The 19,521-nt window shown below is 42.2% G+C and overlaps 2 protein-coding genes and 1 long non-coding RNA gene across 8 annotated transcripts in view; 2 read left to right on the top strand and 1 right to left on the bottom strand.

The window, feature by feature from the left end:
• Nucleotides 1-13,032, bottom strand: part of SEPTIN10 (septin 10) — a 54,008-nt gene extending 40,976 nt beyond the window's left edge. For 4 of the 6 annotated variants that reach the window (XM_020784001.3, XM_020784000.3, XM_020784005.3 and 1 more), the window contains exons 1-3: nt 12,871-13,032; nt 3,586-3,654; nt 1,617-1,728 (exon numbers count right to left, since the gene is read on the bottom strand). In XM_020784001.3, coding sequence (XP_020639660.3) covers nt 1,617-1,728; nt 3,586-3,654; nt 12,871-12,900 — 211 coding nt within the window. In that variant the 5' untranslated portion in view covers nt 12,901-13,032. The remainder of the gene's footprint in view (nt 1-1,616; nt 1,729-3,585; nt 3,655-12,870) is intronic. The other 2 variants (XM_072994562.2, XM_078391465.1) reach the window with 1 other exon arrangement.
• Nucleotides 13,033-13,047: 15 nt separating this feature from the next.
• LOC140705776 (uncharacterized) overlaps nt 13,048-19,521 on the top strand; it is a 37,209-nt gene continuing 30,735 nt past the window's right edge. Inside the window, exon 1 of the long non-coding RNA XR_013544090.1 lies at nt 13,048-13,133. This is a non-coding gene — a long non-coding RNA (uncharacterized LOC140705776). The remainder of the gene's footprint in view (nt 13,134-19,521) is intronic.
• SOWAHC (sosondowah ankyrin repeat domain family member C) lies at nt 13,127-19,413 on the top strand. The gene has a single exon (XM_020784006.3). The coding sequence runs from the start codon at nt 13,678-13,680 to the stop codon at nt 15,397-15,399; it is 1,722 nt and encodes a 573-aa protein (XP_020639665.3). The 5' UTR covers nt 13,127-13,677; the 3' UTR covers nt 15,400-19,413.

The raw sequence follows: 19,521 nt of genomic DNA, 5'->3' as shown, positions 1-19,521 counted from the left end.
CGTCCATAGAAACTAATGGGAAGCTGCTATTCCACCTTCGACCACTAGAGGGGGATATTTTGTTTCTTTTTTTCTTAGGTCAAGAAAGGTTCAGGGAAGGCAGGGAAAATACAGTCCAGGCAGTACAGTACCAGGCAGTCTGAAGACTGTCTCCCAATCCACTCTCTAAAAGCTGGGAGGAGTGAGGAAGCAGACAGGCACCCTTTTCACTGGCCAACAGTTAACTGAAAGTTCACTTTTTGCACTTTCCCTGCCTCCCACGTGGGTTTTTTTCAGTTCTTAACCCAAATCTAAGTACTTAAGTCAAGTCAATATTTTCCTATGAGAGTGGTTCTTAAGTCAAAATGTTCTTAACTCAAGCCGTTCTTAAGTCAAGACCCCACTGTAACATATACATATAACAAAATAAAAATATCCAACAATAGACAATAATTCCAAATTAATTCTTGTATTTAACAATGTACTTCACAATTATTGTGTGTCATTAATTCAAATTTCATTTCTTTTTTCTCTCCAAAGATTCTAGTTTTGGCAGAGCTAAAATAAGTTGTAAAAATGTAGGCAAGAAGGGCTATTGAAGAATCTTGTCATTTGGGGCCCATTTGAAGGAGGAGTTGACTATGCGAAGCATGGCCAATGTTTGTGAAACAGTATTCTAATAAACATTTGGTGACTAAAGTTGCTGGATAAGTTGAGAATGGCTGGTTTAAATCAACAGATGAAATGCATAACTGGACCTGAAGACAGTTGGATGAGGCTTCAGACATGTTCTTGCTCCCGGAGCTGCTCTTTCCAATCTATGTATTGTATTTCTCTCTGTCTGGAAGCCGGCTAGAGTGGCTGTATTGACCAGGTAGACAGCGTACAAATAAAATAAATAATTAAATACAGTGGGGTCTTGACTTAAGAACGGCTTGAGTTAAGAACATTTTGACTTAAGAACCGCTCTCATAGGAAAATATTGACTTGACTTAAGTACTTAGATTTGAGTTAAGAACTGAAAAAAAACCACGTGGGAGGCAGGGAAAGTGCAAAATTTGAACTTTCAGTTAACTGTTGGCCAGTAAAAAGGGTGCCTGTCTGCTTCCTCACTCCTCCCAGCGTTTAGAGAGTGGATTGGGAGACAGTCTTCGGACTGCCTGGTACTGCCTGGACTGTATTTTCCCTCCCTTCCCTGAACCTTTTTTGACCTAAGAAAAAAAGAAACAAAATATCCCCCTCTAGTGGTCGAAGGCGGAATAGCAGCTTCCCATTAGTTTCTATGGACGGAAAAGAGCAGATACGGATTAAATGGTTTTCAATGCATTGCTATGGGAAATGCAGATTTGACTTGAGAACATTTTGACTTGAGAACCGCCTTCCAATACGGATTAAGTTCTCAAGTCAAGACCGCACTGTAAATAAATAATCACTGTTAAGCATAAAGAATTAGCAATCCATTAAAAGATCATATAAATAATGAAACCAATTAGGGACCATAATGAAAAGAAATAATTAAGTTCCAGGTAATGTCCAATGGGAAACTAAAGCACCTTTGTCACCTTCACTGCTTCAGACTTTTAAATCAACGAGATTGAGAAGACACAACGTATGTTGCTAACAGATATATTACTTACCAATACAGAGAATGTTGAAGCAGAACCCCTGATGGATAGATTTATTCACCAATTGATCTGGTAAAGTATCAAAACCAACATGACCAGCCAAGGATAAAGATCGGCAAGTCTGCTGGACAAAGAGAGCAATGGTAACTTGAATATGAACTTTAAATAAAATTTCTTTATTGCAAGCAGAGTAAAACTGTCAAATCTATGCAAGGTCACACTAAGCATTAGGCTGCCTGCCCACCTCATATCTCATTTGCTTTAATTTTTTTCCACCCAAAATAAATTCACTGTTGGAAAAGAGTCTGCAAACAAGATTATAAAGCCTTTAACGTTGCTGATGTACAGCCCTGTAGGTTACTGCTCTTCTATGATGTTGATGTTACAGTGGTACCTCGCAAGACGAATACCTCGCGCAACGAAAAACTCAAAAGACGAAAGCGGTTTGTGACTTTTTGTGACTCGCAAGACAAGTTTTCTTATGGCCGTGTTTCGCAAGACGAAGCACAGCCATAGGAAAGAACAAGGCAGCTTGACTGGTTGCCTAGCAAAGTTCCACCAGAGGGGGGAGCGTGGGAGAGTTCAGTGGAAGGACGAAGAAGCCAGCTCAGCCTGTTCAAAACAAAGCACTCGTGTGGAAGAAGGGCCACCTTCATGACCACCACCACCACCACAGCCTGTCATCTTCCCCCCACTCCCCTCATAAGGCACGTGCGTGTTACCTCATACCTCTACGCAGCCGGCTCCGTAGAACACCTTCATGTCACCTTGCCGCCCGTTGCATTCATCCGCCTCCGCCTCTTTGGCGTGCGCGGGGCTTCAGGTTGAAGAGGAGCTCAAGCTCCTCCCCTGGATGTTTGAGTCCAGCTGTTCTGGGCCGTTGTTACAAATGCTCCTTGGTCTCCGGGGCTACCAAGGCACCGTGAGGAGGGGGGCTCAGCCTACCTCGTAAGTGACTTTGTTCTGATTTTTTCGCCTATAGGAACACATTAATTACATTTTAATGCATTCCTATGGGAAACCGCGCTTCGCAAGACGAAATTTTCACAATATGAAGCGACTCGCTGAACAAATTATTTTCATCTTGCGAGGCATCACTGTATTTCCTAAAAACCAGTAAGTGGCCTGCATCTGACAATTTTTTATTGGATGACAAGAAAGCAGTGCACATCGCTATGTGGTCCACTGACATTAGAAGTTTATGGACTAGCAGATCAGACTAATATCAGGATGTACTACTATAGCTTTTGTCCTTTTATCCCAGTTCTTTCCTGGATGTTCTTATGCAAAAGAAAACATTGCTTCCCATTTAATATCACAAAACAATACAAAAATGCACACTCAGACTTAAACATGAGCTCTTGCACATGTGAAAAACGTGATGAGAACTGATATTTATACAAGCACATACAAATTCATACTGTACATGGAATGTCTACATGTTGCGTATACAAGGAGGTGTTCACAAATTATGGCTGGACTATTACAATCCCCACAACACCATCTATTTAAGGCATGCGCAAAGAACTGAGCAGAGAGGCTGATCTCTCATTTCACAAAGGGCTCCAGAAGAACAGGTACAGAAGGAGGGATTTGCAATGCTTTTCGCTCAAAGCAAAGTGAGACAAACCTCCTTCCCCGCAACTTGTTTGTGCATGCAGAAGGACAGAAAGTTTTCTCATGCTTCATCTGGGGCTTCAGAAAAGCACAGAAGCGCTATTCATTTTATTCTAACATCCCCAAAAATGAGTTATGGGTCCCTTCCAGAGCCTGAGGTCCTCATGCATGCAGTAAATGCAGGAGCATATTTTGCTTCCTTCAACAGGAATCATGTGGCATCTCAAAGACTTGCACATCTACTGTGATAAGTTCTCGCAGAGTGCAGTGTAAACCTTTAAGATAGTACAGGATCCATTTGTTTCTATTCAAAAACAATTATATGAAATAAATAACCCCTAGAGTAAATTCATTATGTACTCACTCTGCGTGGCTCTTGATTATCTACTGGTGGATTAGAGCGTGCCCTCATTCTGCTATCAGGTTGGTAGCGCTGGAAAAAAGGAAACAAACTCTTTTTTTAACAACAACAAAAAATTGAAGATCACATTAAACCAATGAGGTAAGACCAAGATAGGGCTGTAACTATAAAGAAAATGTAGACTAATTAAATCCATTAGTTTTAATTGGCGACTATTAATTTGGCCAAATTTGTTTATGACCCGAAAACATTGGTAGAAATGTTGATGCTTTAACTTAGGGGTCCCCAACCGCCAGGCCACGAACTAGTCTCAGTCCGTGGCCTTGGAAGGCCAAGGCAGATGAGCGGTAAGCAGCGAGCAAAGCTCCACCTCCTCTCAGTGAGCTCCTATTAGGTTCTAATACCTCTGCTGATCTGACAGGAGGAGGATCTCCACTCCCCACTCCCCTCCTCCTGCTGCTAGATCAGCTGTGCCTGTGGCATTAGAATCTAATAGGAGCCTGCACTCCTATTACGTTCTAAGCCGCTGATGATCTAACAGGAGGCAGAGCTTCAACTGCAGCTCACTTCCTGCTCCTGTTCACCATTTCCTTTATGAGCTCGATTCAAAGCTATCCTGCAACATGCTACTGCATAACAAGTACCCCCTGGTCCTTAGGAGAATGGTCTTCAACTAAACTGATCCTTGGTGTCTAAAAGGTTCGGGACCACTGCTCTAACTAGTCCTATGCAAGGCTGATGATGTCATCGGTCATGATCGTTTTTTTGAAAACTAAAAATTTCTGACACCCTCCCCATAAACATCTCCAGGCTCCCTTGAGATTCTTTGTCATGGGAAAAACATTGTGGCTACAGCACAAGGGGCAGTCTTCTGAAAAATAATGTGCTAAAAGGATGATTTTACCAGCAGCAGCAATTTTCAGAAATTAGAAAGCTAACAAAAGGGATCCCGGGGTGGTGAACAGAGTTGCAGTTGCAGTACTGTAGTCTGAGAAACTAGTGCAAGAATTCATCTTAAGGATGGTTCCTGACTCTTTATTAGGCAGCTGATAATTTGGGAGCTGCTCAGCAGCCTCCAGATATGACAAGCTCTGTTTTGCTGGAAGTATTTAGGCAGTTGGTGCATACTTTTGCTGGAAGTACAATGGACCCTCAACTTACAGATGGCTCCACTTATAGACTTTTCGAGTTACAGACTTCTCTGGCCGCAAAATTTAGGTTCGACTTACAGCCGGAGAATCGACCTACAGACCGGGGGAAAACAAAACAAAACAAAAACAGCCAGTTACGGATTAATCCATTTTCAATGCATTGTAGGTCAATGGAGCCTTGACCTACAGACTTTTCAACCTGCAGCCACCGTTCCAATATGGATTAATTCCGTAAGTCGAGGGTCCACTGTATTTAGGCAATTGGTGCATACTTGTTCCAGTATGGAACAAACAGTGCCTTCCAATTCTATGATTCCTTACATCTTACAGAATCGTAAGTTGTTAATTGTTCAAAATCTGAAATAAAAAGTGCCAAACAACCAGAAACAGCTCTTTGGTCAATTAAAAGTTTGTTAGTCATATAATCTGATTAACCAATTAAGGACTGCAGCTTTAAGAAGCAGGATGCAATTTGACACATACTCATTTATTGGAAAGCCCACTGTGCTATTTATTTCTGAGTGGACTTGCCTGGATAGAACAGTGAGTCAGGTATCCAGCTGTGAAGCTGGAGTTTGAGTGTTCCGTTCCCCACTACGCATCCCTGAAGAGCCAGCCTGTGTGGCCTTGGGCAAGCTGCGCAGTCCCAGGATGCTCCCCAGAGGAGGAAATACTAAACCTCTTCTGAGTACTTTCTCCCTAGAAAATCCTGGAAAGGGTCGTCATAAATCAGAATTGACCTGAAGGCAATTATTAACCATGCTAGAATTATACTGCAAGTTAGTTTGTCATCATGATTCTGGACAAGAAATCTTCATACTGTCAATGCCCACACTTTACAGCCTTGTGAGAAACAATATTTCTCTGAGTAACAGAAATGGTCAGATTTTTCACAGGGTACAATAGTCCCCAGTTTACTACACCAAAACCTTCAAGCAAAGTTATCCCGGTGTCGTGACTGCCCAATCTGAGTGGAGGCACATCTAGGACACAATAGGAAGGAAGAGATTGCTCTACAACCCTGTCCCTTGAAATAATCCCTTCTAGCTTCAATTTGTATCAATGGCAAATCTACGGATGGCTCAAGAAAGGGGAATGCATACAAATCTGCTGTTATTTCTTATATGCAACTGCTTAGCTTTTTCAAATGTTGTTGCTCTTCCTCCCTCCTGCTTTGAGGGACTGCAAGGAGAAGCCTGAACGTGAACACAGCTATACTGCAGGCAAATTGAAGATGCTTTCACAATTGAAACGGCACTTCTTGCAACCACAATGACAATGGAAATAGCTATGCTTGTCCTGTGTAGCTTGAAATCACACTGAAGCTTCGCCACAGAAACCTTTATACAACATGTGTCAAAAACTGAGCAGAAAAAAGGCTGATTGAATACAATTAAGCCTAAAAAGCAACAAAGGGTCACTAAAAGAAGCAGTTATTTCATGCGGCAGGTATAGGAACCCTTTTCAAAATGACCACATTCCCCTGTGGACATTCTTTTGGAAGCCACAAAGAGGCAGAGGGTAGATCTAAACCAAAAGTGAGGAGCGTGACCCATTCTCTCTTTCTACCACCCACTCTCTCTCTCTTCTTTCCTGTTCAACAACCTGCTAGGCTAGGAGGATCTATCGTTCTTTTCAAGGGACTTTTGAAAATCACACAAATTACAGCTAGCCACCATTCCGGGAGATCTAACACTTTAAAGCACAGATAACTCTTTCTGCTAGAATGAGCATGTAACTGAAGTAAACACATTGGTAAATACAGTAATAGGATGCCATTACATGGCTAATTGTCTGGATGCAAACACTCTTCACAACAGAGCTGCAACATTCTTATCAAAAGGACTGAGAACTTTATTTCCCTGTGTCCTTGAATTGCTGCCAAAGAGGACAGTTGCAGATGCAAGTTTTAATCTGAAAACTAAGTGACTCAAGTGCCTGCTACAGATATAGAAAACTTTGAAACTTTTTGCAAGCCTGAACATTTAAATATCCTCAGTACAAATAATGCAAAATCTTTTTTAGCCTTTGATATTAAAGAATGGAAATATTAAGGATCCATTTTTATTCTTTCTTTATTTAAATTGTTCCAAATATGTTTCACATTAAAATATAGCAAAAATTGCACCAGATATTTAGCCACAGAAGACATACTCTTCACATAGTGCATTCTGTACAGTCTTAGAGGAAAAAATAAATAAAATAACTTGCCCTGGGCAACAAGTTGAAGTTTCTATTACCTACTTCTAATAGGATAAAAATGAATTCACACTAATGTCTACTGTAATATCTCAAACTAATATTCAAATAAACTAAAATATTTAGCTGCTGCCAGGGATGTGGGGGACAGAATTTTCAATGAGAAATTTTCCACTGATGAATTTTTATACAGATTTTTTTCCAAAAATACCACTGTTGCATAAAATTCACTAATGACAATGGATGCTAATATATCAAGGAAGCTGGGCAGCCTCGAATTTGTCGAAAACAGCAAATTTATTCTCAAGAAAGTTTTTAATCAAAATCCAGATTAGTTGTGTTCTAGCCACTAATTATATTTGTATTTTAAAACTGATTATTCTGTGAAGTGTTGCAAGCATACATATATGCTTTGTTGATTTGTGCACAGCAAGTAAAAATAAAACCACAAAGGAGAAAGGTGGAGTAAAAAGATTTTAAATAAATAAATAATATATAAATACACATAGCAGTACAAACCGATTTCAATTTAGAAAACTATTTTCCAGCTGTGCCCATCAAATCATCCCTAGATTGAAACTACTTCATTTTGTGTCACTATAAACAAATCCACCAGTGTCTCATTTGTTTTCATTCAACTAGAATGTCATTCACAGTAACCCTGTATATCTTTATTGACTACATCACACAGAATCTCATGTTAAGATACTAGGTGATGCACCAATGGGTTTTAGATTTAACACAGCATGAGTACAGAAGTTCCCCGTCAGGAAGTTGAAGCTAAGAGAAAGTGATAGGCCCACCTTCAGGATAAATAAAAAACAATTTTTTAAAAAATCAAAATTATTTAAATCCGATTTTTAAAATTTCAGTTGTGATTTAAACTGTGTTTTAAGTCAAATCCACCCTGCTCAACTTCATAGTTTAATAGGAATTTGAATCAAAGCCTCCCCTGTTTCTATTTCTAACCAGCACTCCAACTATTATATCAAATATTTCAGTTCAAACCCTTGTGGGGTATTGAGACATTTAAACCTTTTGTAGGGCAAGTATAAATCATGTAAAACTGCTACATCATACTACATTTCATTTGGGGTATTGGAATTTTTTTCCAATTAAACATTTTCTAGAAAATCAACATTACTGAATGCTGTCACAATTAAACGTTATACATGCTGCACTAATAATGAACAACTTGAGATAAGTAAAAAGGCAGGATGTTACAAACTCTAGCATTGTTCTGTTTCTTGCCAGAAAGGACTAAAGGCTGTCCTTCTCAAACTGGCACCAATTACTCATCATTCTAATGGGTGTAGCAGCTGCACAGAGCCAGCACCACTGAATCATATCCAAATAGATGTGAAGAACAACTTAATATATGCCTTCTAAATTCTGTCTCAGCTCCAGATATAAAAATGCCTTCATTGTTTTTGTCTTCTTGTGATTTACTAAATGATCTTGGCTTAGTTTTTCTACACAAAAACAATACCCAGTTCAGACAACACATGCAGTTTTCTTTTCACAGAATCACTGTCATATACATGGTTTCAAATTAAGTCACAACACAATTTTACTTATTTCAGCATAAACATGAGTACAGCTCTAGATGTATTGGACAGTGCTTTAACTCTTTCCTCTTGAAAGAAGAATAGAACACGTTGAAAAACTAAATAAAATGGAGAGTATTAAAGAGGAGGATATGATTACTGATGGTCCTGGTGGATGGTCCCATCATCTCCTGAAACCTACAACTGTGTATTTTATAGGAACAAAAGTTTGCGGAAATAACTGTGGTTTCCTGAACAATCTTGAGTATAACAGCATTTCACTCAGAAATATATGCTTACTGGAGCTTATGATCTAGCAAGTGAGCACCAACTACAAGAGCTGATGTAGGTCAAAATGCAGAAAACAGATTGACCCAACTGAGAGCGATTCTGAGACCACCCCACTTGACTCCAAACAAAATCCAAGGTAGATGCTCGAAGTGTTGTATCTGCCACTGACCATTATCAGAAATCGACAAACTGCTATAACTATGGATGCAGACATCTCTCATTTAGTGCTATCACTCACGTTTTCCTTGGAAGCCCTGTAGCCTTGACCCCTCTGCTACCACAAACACACAGTCACAAAATACAATGAAAACACAAATCTAATTCTGACTGACCTCCTTCCCTATCCCTCCCATAAATACTGTGGCTGAAAATAAAAAGGATAGTCCGAGCCAAGTTATTCCCTAGCTGACAGCTAAAACTGTCAGTTACAACCCTCCTCTTCCTCTCTCTCCTTCTCCTCAGACTATTGTTTTTCCCACACAGAACACTGGAGGTGGGTAGGATATATTAATTTTTACAATTTTTCAATTCACTAAGAAGCTTAAAGAGAGTTCAGATTCTATTTGCACACTATCTGAATATCAGTCTGCTTCATCCAAATCAGCTACACACTCCTAATGCTTAGGGCCATAACTTCATTACGTTACTCTATAGAACTCATCTTTTCCTTTTTTTTTTTTTACAAAGAAAAACAATATTCAATTTATATTTCATGAAGAAAGATTACTATTTAGGGTTCAGCTGAGATCATGGTACTGACCACTGTAGCAGCAAATGTGACTATATTTCAGGTTTAGTTGTTAGGTGTTGGATTTGGTGATTCTATTGGCAACTGAGATCAGGGCCAAATAATCAGCTAGCAAATGAAGGCATCATCTGATAAACATATTGGCAAAAAAATCAGTAGGTCAGAAGACACCTATAACTGCAGCATTAAAATGTGGTTAATTAGAACAAAAACTGAAAGCACATTAAAATAAACATTTGTTTATCTTACATTTACATTAGATCAACCTTATAGCAATCTCCAGAACAGTAGCCGTGTCAGTCTACTACAGCAAAAACAAGGAGTCTTGTGGCAGCTTATTTGGTAAATACTTTCATGGACTACAAGTCACTTCTTGGACATAAAGAAGTGGGCTACAATCCACAAAAACTTTTACAAAATAATTTTTTAAAAATCTGCCATGTGCCACAAGATTTTCTATTTTTTTACAGTATCACCTTTTACATATCTACTCAGAAATAACATCTATCCAACAGATATACTCCTATGCGAGTTGCATAATAATTATGTGTCATCCAGTCAGTTCTGACTTATGGCAACCCCTTCCACAGTTTTCTAGGTATAGAGTACTTAAAAGTGATTTATCATTCCCTTCTTTTCCAAAAGCTTGACTGTTTTTGAATAAAACGGCACTTTCTTTTAAGGCACTCTGGTCAGAGGGGATCTGCGTTGTCTGATCTGCACTAGTTGCCAGTTAGTTTTTGCAGCTAATTCAAGGTGTTAATATTAACTTAGGTAGCCCTATACGGCTTGGAAGTTGGCTATCTTAGATATACACTACTCTCTTCTAGATTCAGCTTCAGGTTCTTTGAAATATCATTGAAAGCTACCATCTCTATAATGATGCCTACCCAACAGCATTCTCTGTTTTGAGATTCATAATGCCCATTACTCTTTAATTTTAGACAACTGACAAAAATATTGTTGTTTCAAAAGTGTTTGGCTGAATAGCTGTACCGTTTTCCTAATTCTGACTACTGCTTCTAGAAATTGTTATTACCGTGGGTTTATTACACTATCTTAATTCAACTGTTGCTCTTGCCAGAGAGTGAGAGTGCTATAGGTGATTTAAAAAAAAAAATCAATGTTTTGTTACTTATTAAATATTCCAATTCCTAAGAAAAACATTCTTCAATGTTAAAAAGATTTTAAAATAAATGAAATAATATCTTTCAAGTTAAACATTATAGTAGTTTCTCAATAATACTATTCTCTACATTATTCCAATTCCAAATATGCACTCATTTTGTCATGCAGTATCTCTCTAAGTTTCATATTGGGAAGCTCCACAGAAATCTACAATTAGAAATTACACAGGTAAAGGTACTTGAGATCTAGTGAAATCAAGGAAGCATGTAAAGAACATTTGGGTTGGTTTCTATAAGGCAAGAGCTTACATTTACAGGGTTAGAGATCTTTAAAATACACTTAGTTCAGTACCTCTTTTGGGGGGGGGGGTTGGGGGGAGGGACGTGCTGCTGCTGCAGGTTAAACCGCAGAAGACTCTGTGCTGCAAGGTCAGAAGAACCTGCAGTCGTAAGATCGAATCCACACGACAGAGTGAGCCCCCAGCTCACTTGTCCCAGCTCCCACCAACCTAGTGGTTCAAAAGCATGCAAAATGCGAATAGATAAATAGGTACCACCACAGTGGGAAGGTAACAGTGTTCTGTGTCTAGTCGCGCTGGCCGCATGACCACGGAAGATTGTCTTCGGACAAACAGTAGCTCTATGGGTTGGAAACGGAGATGAGCACCACCCCCTCGAGTCGGACGCAACTGGATAAACTGTCAAGGGGAACCTTTACCTTTGTTTTTTTTGGGGGGGGGTTGCACAATGGTGCAAGCTAGACACAGGAAGTGGTGCACAGGAATAACCATATAAGTGGTGTAAAACAGCACAGAAAACTATTCCAAGCCTGAATGTTATTCACTGTAGCTCAGTACATATAACTAAGCGTACTGTGTATACAAATAGAATGCAGTACATTCATTAAGACTGGATATGTGTTACAGAAATACTGTTAATTCTTTCAATAGATAACTAACGCGTATCCCTCTCCTACCATGCCATCACAAAGCAACTATTTGTGATTTGGTAAAATGTGCATTCAATGTTAATCTGGACATACAGTATCTGACAAATCTGGGCATCTCAGCTTTGAGGTCCACCAGACGGACTGCTAAAAAAAGATGTAAATTTAGTCTGAGGAACAGAATAACTCATTCCACTACAGGTGTGGAAAAACAAGACTAAAGGCTTCTCCCTACAGAAAGATTTCCCTACACACTTAAGGGGAGATTTTAGCCATGGTTTGTCACAAAAATCTACCTCTATACAAGGACCTTTTCAATATGCAGGTACAGTATATTTATTTTACAGTAGCTGTTTCTACCCCTGCTTTCTGTGGACTAACCTTGAACAATGTGCTTTCAGCCTGATCCTATGCATATTTACTAATAAACAAACTCCATTATGCTACTAACTGTCCACAGCTATATGTTATACCAATCCTAAAATTCATGCAACACAACAAATTGTTTGAGTGAACTGGCCTTGAGAAAAAATGAAGTCATAACGAAAGACTACAAGGGAAGAGGCCAGGCTTTCTCTCAAGATGCAATATGAAAAAGGCATAAAAAAGGGACAGCATTTAATGAAGAGCTCATATCTTTATTTTCGTTTGTGACCTGACAAAGAAAAGTATATGTAATTTAAAGTAATTTTTTTTTTAAAAAAAGAGTTTTCGTTTGGAGAGCTCAGGCCCACCCAAAAACTTACATCTATGTTGGCAATGAAAAGAGGACTACAAAATGGATTTTAGTGCCATAAAAAAAAGGAAGGCTATGGCAGCTCATCGAAATACTTCAAAAAATAGTGGGGAGGTAAACATTTTAGCTTTATACTCTCCGCACACACACACCCCGAGATATTATTCTTCTGAAAAATTGTACTCAGACACACAAAAGTTTATGAAAAATAAAAACTAGTTAGTTTTTCTGGTATTATACGATTTCTGATTTCTCTTTGGCTACAACACACAGCTATCTACTAGATTAATTATTTCACAATGCCGTGCCCTGTCGATTCACAGGCAGCTTGATCCGAATTAAGCGGGTCCCCACCCACTGAAATCAATGGGTCCAGGCGCTCCTCGTTGGTTCTAGGACCGCAGCCTCGCCAATTCAACCCCGCGTCTCTCTGGTCGAGAGGAAGCCCAAGAAATCTGCGATGCCACGGCGTGTGCCCGGGAGCACAGCCTCCCAAGAACCGTTGGTGGGCTTCCCCGCCCTTGCCAACCGCGCGGCACTTACCAGCTGCCGAGCCACATCGGAGGAAGCCATGGCATGAGGGGAGGGGTCGCCGCGCGCCAAAAGAAACAGCGGCGGGAGGAGGAAGGGCGGGAGAGCACGAGCCCAGAATTTCCTGCTCCAATCCCAACAGCTGGAATGTAACCGGCGGAGGGGAGGAGCCTCGCGAAGAAGGGGCGGGACAAACGCTCGACCAACCGCGTGTCCGCAGCAGGAGATGCTCCAGCAAGAGCGAACGACTCCGCCAGAAGGACGGGAAGGGGGAGGTAAAACTGCTGCCAACGGGCGGGTCCACGTTAAAAAACGGGCGAGAAGGAAGCAGAGGGAGTGGCCTCAAAATGAGTGCCCCTCCCTCTCGGCTGAGAGGGGCGGAGCCGGAGCGAGTGGCGCGCTGAGATTACAGTACAGTAATTGATAGCCTCTGCCTGCGCGGGGGGGGGGGCAAAATCACTCTGTCTTTTCCGCTCGCCAGGTTTAATCTAAGCTGGGCCCGGAGGCGCCTCCTTCTTGCCCTCCGCTGGGGTCACGTGAGAAGGGAAGGCGGTAGCCAGCGCCCTGCTGGGGTGGTCATGACGGCGAGGGGAGGGGGCTGAGGAGACGGCGAGGGAAGCAGGGGCTGAGGAGGAGTCGGGATTGGAGTGCCGGAGGTGCCGCTTGGAGACTTCTCAGGCGGGGGACCCAGGAGGAGGAGGAGGAGGAGGTCGAGGAGGATGAGACCAGCGGTACTATGGAGCCGGAGGAGGAGGAGGCTTTAGAGTGCGAGGAAGGCGGGAGCAAAGGCAGAGCAAGGCTCCTGCCCGCTCCGCTCTGATGGCAGCGTCGGTGGAGCTGAACCAGGACGCGGTGCTGAAGTTCCTGGCGGAGCGGGGTGGCCGGGCGCGCAACGCGGACCTGTTGGAGCACTTCCGAGGCTTCCTCAACTCCCCGGAGCCCCAGCGCCGCGCCCAGGCCCGCGAGGGCTTCAAGGCGCTGGTCAACGCCGTAGCCACGGTGCGGCAGGAGCCGGGCTCCGGCGCCAAGTATGTGCAGTTGCGCAAGAAATACCGCGGCGCCGTCGTGAGTAGCGGCGGCGGCGGCAACGCCAGCAGGCCGAAGGCGGCGGAGGCACCCTCCGAAGCGGCCGCCGGCGCATCAGTAACCGCGGAGGCCGCTGTGGAAGAGGCTCCGTGTCTGCCGCCGGAGGAAGCTCAAGGTGGAGGCGGTGGAAGCAGCAGCAGCAGCGGGGATGCCTCCGGCTGTGCCACCCTTGAGGCGAAAGCCGTTGCCGAGCGCCTGGGTGGGGAGGACCCTTCGGGAACGGTCTCTTCTGCCCCCTTGGGAGAGCCTCCGTCCGAGGAAGGCGCGCCCTCGCAGCCGCCACCTCAGGTTCTCCCGCCCAGCGCCTCTGAGGTACTTCAGCCCAGCCTTGCAGGAGGCCAGGGAGAGGAGGCATGCCTTGTTTCTGAGGGAGATGAAGCGGCCGAGGCTGAAGGGGAGCCGATTGTGGGCAACGAGGAGGACTCGTCCCCTTGCTCGCCGCCTTCGGCTAACACTGCCGCCGCCGCCCTCCTCCCGTTGGGCGGCGTCCTCACGACCGCCACCAACACGCCGAGGTGCGGGCGCAAGAACTTCCGGGAGCGGATGCTGGGCAGCTCGCCTCAGATGAAGCAGCGCGGCGGCTTGCTCTCTCGCGGCGGGAGCGGGAGCAGCCGTAGCGGCGGCGGCGGCGGCGGCGGGGATTCGGACAGTGCCTCGCTGGCGTCCTCGTCGGCCGAGGATGAGAGCGGCAGCGGGAGCGGCTCGGTGGCTTTGGACCCGCTGGAACACGCGTGGATGCTGTGCGCCTCGGACGGCCGCTGGGAGAGCCTGGAGGGCCTGCTGAGCTGCGAGCCGGCGCTGCTCTCCAAGCGGGACTTCATCACGGGCTTCAGCTGCCTCCACTGGGCCGCCAAGCACGGGCGCCACGAGGTGCTGGCCATGCTGGTCAGCTTCGCCCACCGGCACCGCCTGCCCGTCAACATCAACGCCCGCACCAGCGGCGGCTACACCGCGCTCCACCTGGCCGCCATGCACGGGCACCTGGAGGTGGTCAAGCTGCTGGTGGGGGCCTACGACGCCGACGTGGACATCCGCGACTACAGCGGCCGCAAGGCCTCGCACTACCTGAGCCGGAGCACCGCCGAGGAGGTGCGCCACCTGGTCGGGGCCCTGCAGGACGAAGCCGACGGCGGGGCGCCCAACGGCAGCGGCCGCTGGAGATTTTCTCGGGTGCTCCCGGCCAACCTCATCACCTACAAGCTGTCCCATCTCCACCACGGTGGCGAGGAAGGCGAGGCGGGAGAGGGGACCGGAGCGTTTGGAAAGGGCAGAGAACTCAGCAGGAAGACGTCTGGCAGTGCTAGGATAAAACCTCGGCTCAACAAAATCCGGTTCCGTACCCAGATCATCCACACCACCCCTTCTTTTCGTGGGGATGCCGAAGAAAAAGGACAAGAAGAAAGGATCTTGAAAGGCTCTTTCAAACTTAGACCAAAATCCAATGTGTTCGGATAGAATAGAAGGAGTTTTTGTTACACCTGCCTAAGGCAGAACAGATCACTATCCTGATAACACTTCAAGTTGCCTGGATGGGGCTGTGTGAGGATAACTTTGGCGGGCACTGTCTGGTAAACATAGGGATAAGTAGCTTAATCTGAGACAATGTTTGAGCTTCAACATTTTTCAGAGCTATGCACAAAGTGGTGCTGTCATGAACCTTCCTATAGGTCACTAAACTAAACTGACCATGTTGCTTTGGTTTAAAATGCAGATTAGCTGTATCCTAATAGTTTTTAATTCCACCATTAAGTTTTATGTAAAGTTCTACATACATGTTGGTAGAGTATTAGGAATTGCTATTTCTGAATGGTTTGTTAAACCTGAATCTGGGCTATGTTCAAATATGCCTTTTGATACAGTAAAATCTCCTGCCCTTAGGAAACTAGCACAGTACGGAGAAGGTTACTTTCTATGAAATGTTAGTTTCTGCATTTAATACTTCGCATCTTTTTGGGGAGAAGGAAGAAACTTGAGAGTATGAGAATGTTTCAAAGGGGTTTATCTCATAATCAGAGTTAAGTTTGTATGGGCAAAACTAGAAACTCACAGCAAATATATGTTCCAAGCTGCATGTTTACAGGAGAAGAAGAAAAGAGAGATGACTCGCATTTGTAGAGGAAGTCAGGTGGGCAGGCAAATATGATTTGCCCCTTCTGCAACTGTCAGTTCTCCCTTGCAAAAGCCTGGTTCCCGAGCTTACTCTTTGTCAGGCTAAATGGAGGAAATTAAAATGCAGGGGAAAATTAATGGGTAGGAGGGTCAGGTACCCATCACTCTCCTTTGAAAGTGCCTTCCCTTATTCATATCAGCAAGCACATATTTAAGGGGAGCAGGCAGTGGCAGTATTATGGTAGTAAGATGCATGTGTTTAAACATACATATTTATCTCAAAATATCACATTACAGTTACACAATTTGTGATTGATAACTGCAAAGGGAAACGGGGTGGTGCATTAACTGTAATGGAAAAGTGATTGCACCTAAATATTTTTAAGTATATAACCTTTTTTTTGTCCTGTTGAGTTCCGATGTTTGAGCATGTTTAATTTGTTGAGTAAAAGTCTTAACATGGTATGAAATGAATTTGAATTTACTTCAGCTTAAGCTTTAATTAGCTGCTTGACTGAGATACAACTGATTGTTTCATTTGGGAAAACAATGTTGAAGAAATAGTTTTTGTGGACACTAGAGCAGTGGTTATGTATATGTAGTGCAACTTTATTTTTGTGTGTCCTGTGAAGAGAGAGCAGTGTCCCCCCCCCCTTCTTATCTACAGAGGCTCTTTGCTTATTAAGGTACTGTTTGAAACCCGTGTACAATCTTGCATACTACATCTGCATCTCGTGATAACACCAGCTCTTTAAATTTGTCCTGAAGTTTAGTGTTAGTGGTTAACCTTTGATTTGTGAAGTGGGATCAGGAGCTGGTCCTAGAATGATGGGAAATTGTTCCTCAGTAATGTTGTTAAATGGCTTTCTCAGAAGCCTGAAACAGTGCCCTGGTCCAGAGATCAAATCCCAACACAGAGTTCATGTTTGCTGATGTGTCCAGGAACACAGTGCCTAGGTGAGACATCCACGTGTTAAGATTCAGAAGTTAAAAGTTGTCAGTGGGGCCAAATGCTTCTGTATATCCAGTAGAATAAACATGGAAATCAGAAAGCACGTGAATGTTTGCTGATACTTATTACAGAAGCTTTCTTAATGTCTTCCTTGGCAAATTAGCTGTCCAACAATTCCTTTTTAAAATTATAGTGAATAAATGTGTGTTAGAAAAGCACGGATGAACATTTCTTTGTAACTTGAAATGTCATCTTGTTTCTCTCTTAAGGAAATATCAGAGATTAACATTTGGGAAGAACTTGGTTAACTCAGTAATGTTTCTATTCCAAAGTAAGCAGTTTCTACAAAACTGGTGTGTTATTAGCACTTTCTCTTTAAAGAATAAGAATATTGGGGCTGGTCCCCAGATGCTGCTGTTATGATTATAAAAGTCAAACACTGCCAAATAAATGCAAAACTAGATGAACCGTGTTTTAAATTGGTTTGTCAGATATTTTGGAACCAATAGTTTTACAGTGATAAAAAATCAGTTTAAATGCAGTTCTAGAACTATGAATATAAACAATAACTGTTTCTGAAGGCAGTTCGGATGTTACTGAATTCCTCACCATAAACTGTTAGAGGTATTGTGCAAATTCTCTTATTGCAGCAACGTAAATGCTATCAGACGTGCTGAAGAGAAAATATTTTTCCTCCTGATCCTTCTCTCTTCACAAGTTCCTTTTTAGACATTAGGGTAGAGGGGCTGCCTGTATACCCACTTTAAAGAAAAGTTTGAAGTATTTCCAAGTAAGCTGGGGGTAACTGTATCTTTAACTCTGTGTAGATCATTATCATATACATGATACATAGAAATGCTAATAAATCTTTAAAGAAGTGCTATGCCAAAAGAATGACTGGAGTCTAGCAAAAATTGTTAGTCACCTTGCATAGATGAACATACAACTAATACATCTTGTATCTTTGTTGGATGAGACTAAACCTTAGGAACGACTTAATAATACAAACAGCCACAGTACTTTGATTTTTTTTTATTCACACAAAGTACGAAAAAATGCAAAGGCATCCTTGATCTTAATTTATAAGCTATAATTACACGTGCCTTTTGTTAAACATTGCAGATGGCAAAGGAAGGAGTGCATCAAGCACTTCTGCTTACATTTCAGTGGAATAGAGGCCAGTGGCATTTCTCTTATTTTTCAGCTAATATGTAACCTGTAGCAAAGTAATCATTCCAAAGTGTCATGCTGCACTACAGCACTAGATGTTAAATCTTGTAGCAAAGAATATAGAGTTTGACAATTCTGCAGTGCAGAATACTGTCCAGAGTAGAATATACAGATTCCTTTAAAGTAATCTGAATATTACTAACTTGTTTTTCTGTATGATCTCTTTAGGAGCGATATTTGTCACACCAGTCTATTTTTAAATATTAGCTGTTTGCCATATTTAAATTATGGGTATAGCTGACAATATGTTGTATTTTTATAGGTATTATATATTTAAATGTTTCTTAAAGAGGTGGTCAATAATCATAGTGAGTGTTTTGAACATTCGATTCTTCAAACTATTGATGCTTGTTTTTTTCTGTAACAATTTCTACAACTTTGTTCACTAAGGGCTCTGCTGTAGACCAGTGATAAATTGGATGCTCTTAAGTGATGCTGCATCACATATATAGTGCCACAAGTTTAGTAGTAAAAATCAGTTTGATTCTAAGCACTAAATTAATAGTGGAGATGGGATGTGAACAAGATTCCCATGTGTCCACTATTACAGGTCCATCATGATAAGAAATAATGGGTGGTAGGTGTTTGTGGAGAGCTATACTTTTTGTAGTCTGAGACTTAAATTGCACCGCTAACATAGAAGGACACTAACAATACTTTGCTTTAGTCATATCCCACTTTTACAGATAATTAGGGTATTACCTTCTTACCCATAATAGAATACCTTTTGTGTTACCTACTGACTTATCATTTCCTCTAGCTAGTGCAGCATCTTTGTAATGGTTATTTTATATAACAAACTTATCCTGAAGAAAAATATATTGTATTGGTACTTGTGACTTGACACTTAATGTGGGTGATATTGTACAGAATGTGTTGGTATGGTATGAGCACTTCTGTCTAATGTTAATAGAAAAAGTAAACATTTATGTATGAACAGGTACAAAATTAAAACTGCAATTCTTCACCCACTAACTTGTGAGCAGGCCCCATTGAACTGAACTGGGTTACTTGTAAACGTGACATGGAAATAGGTTGTAATTTTACTTATTTTATGGCTGAATGGGGTATAGTTGTCTGATACTGTATTGCCAAAATTTTAATTTGTGCCTGAATTCGTGGATGAATGAAGAATCACTGTAAAGACATATCTTTTAATTAATAAAATGTCAATGATTCTCTTTGTTGTGGAGTTACATTTGAATAGTGTCTTTGTATTTACTGCTTTGATAATGGCCTGTAAAACTTGTATTTGGAGTTTGGAAAAGGAGAAATTAGCTAATAAT

The sequence above is a fragment of the Pogona vitticeps genome, chromosome 3 (genome assembly GCF_051106095.1).
Source record: "Pogona vitticeps strain Pit_001003342236 chromosome 3, PviZW2.1, whole genome shotgun sequence".
NCBI lineage: Eukaryota > Metazoa > Chordata > Lepidosauria > Squamata > Agamidae > Pogona > Pogona vitticeps.
This window is presented reverse-complemented; position numbering and strand designations above follow the sequence as displayed.

What these genes read in the sequence shown, in the direction of transcription:
- SOWAHC (XM_020784006.3), top strand. Translation starts at nt 13,678, where the DNA reads ATGGCAGCGTCGGTGGAGCTGAACCAGGACGCGGTGCTGAAGTTCCTG.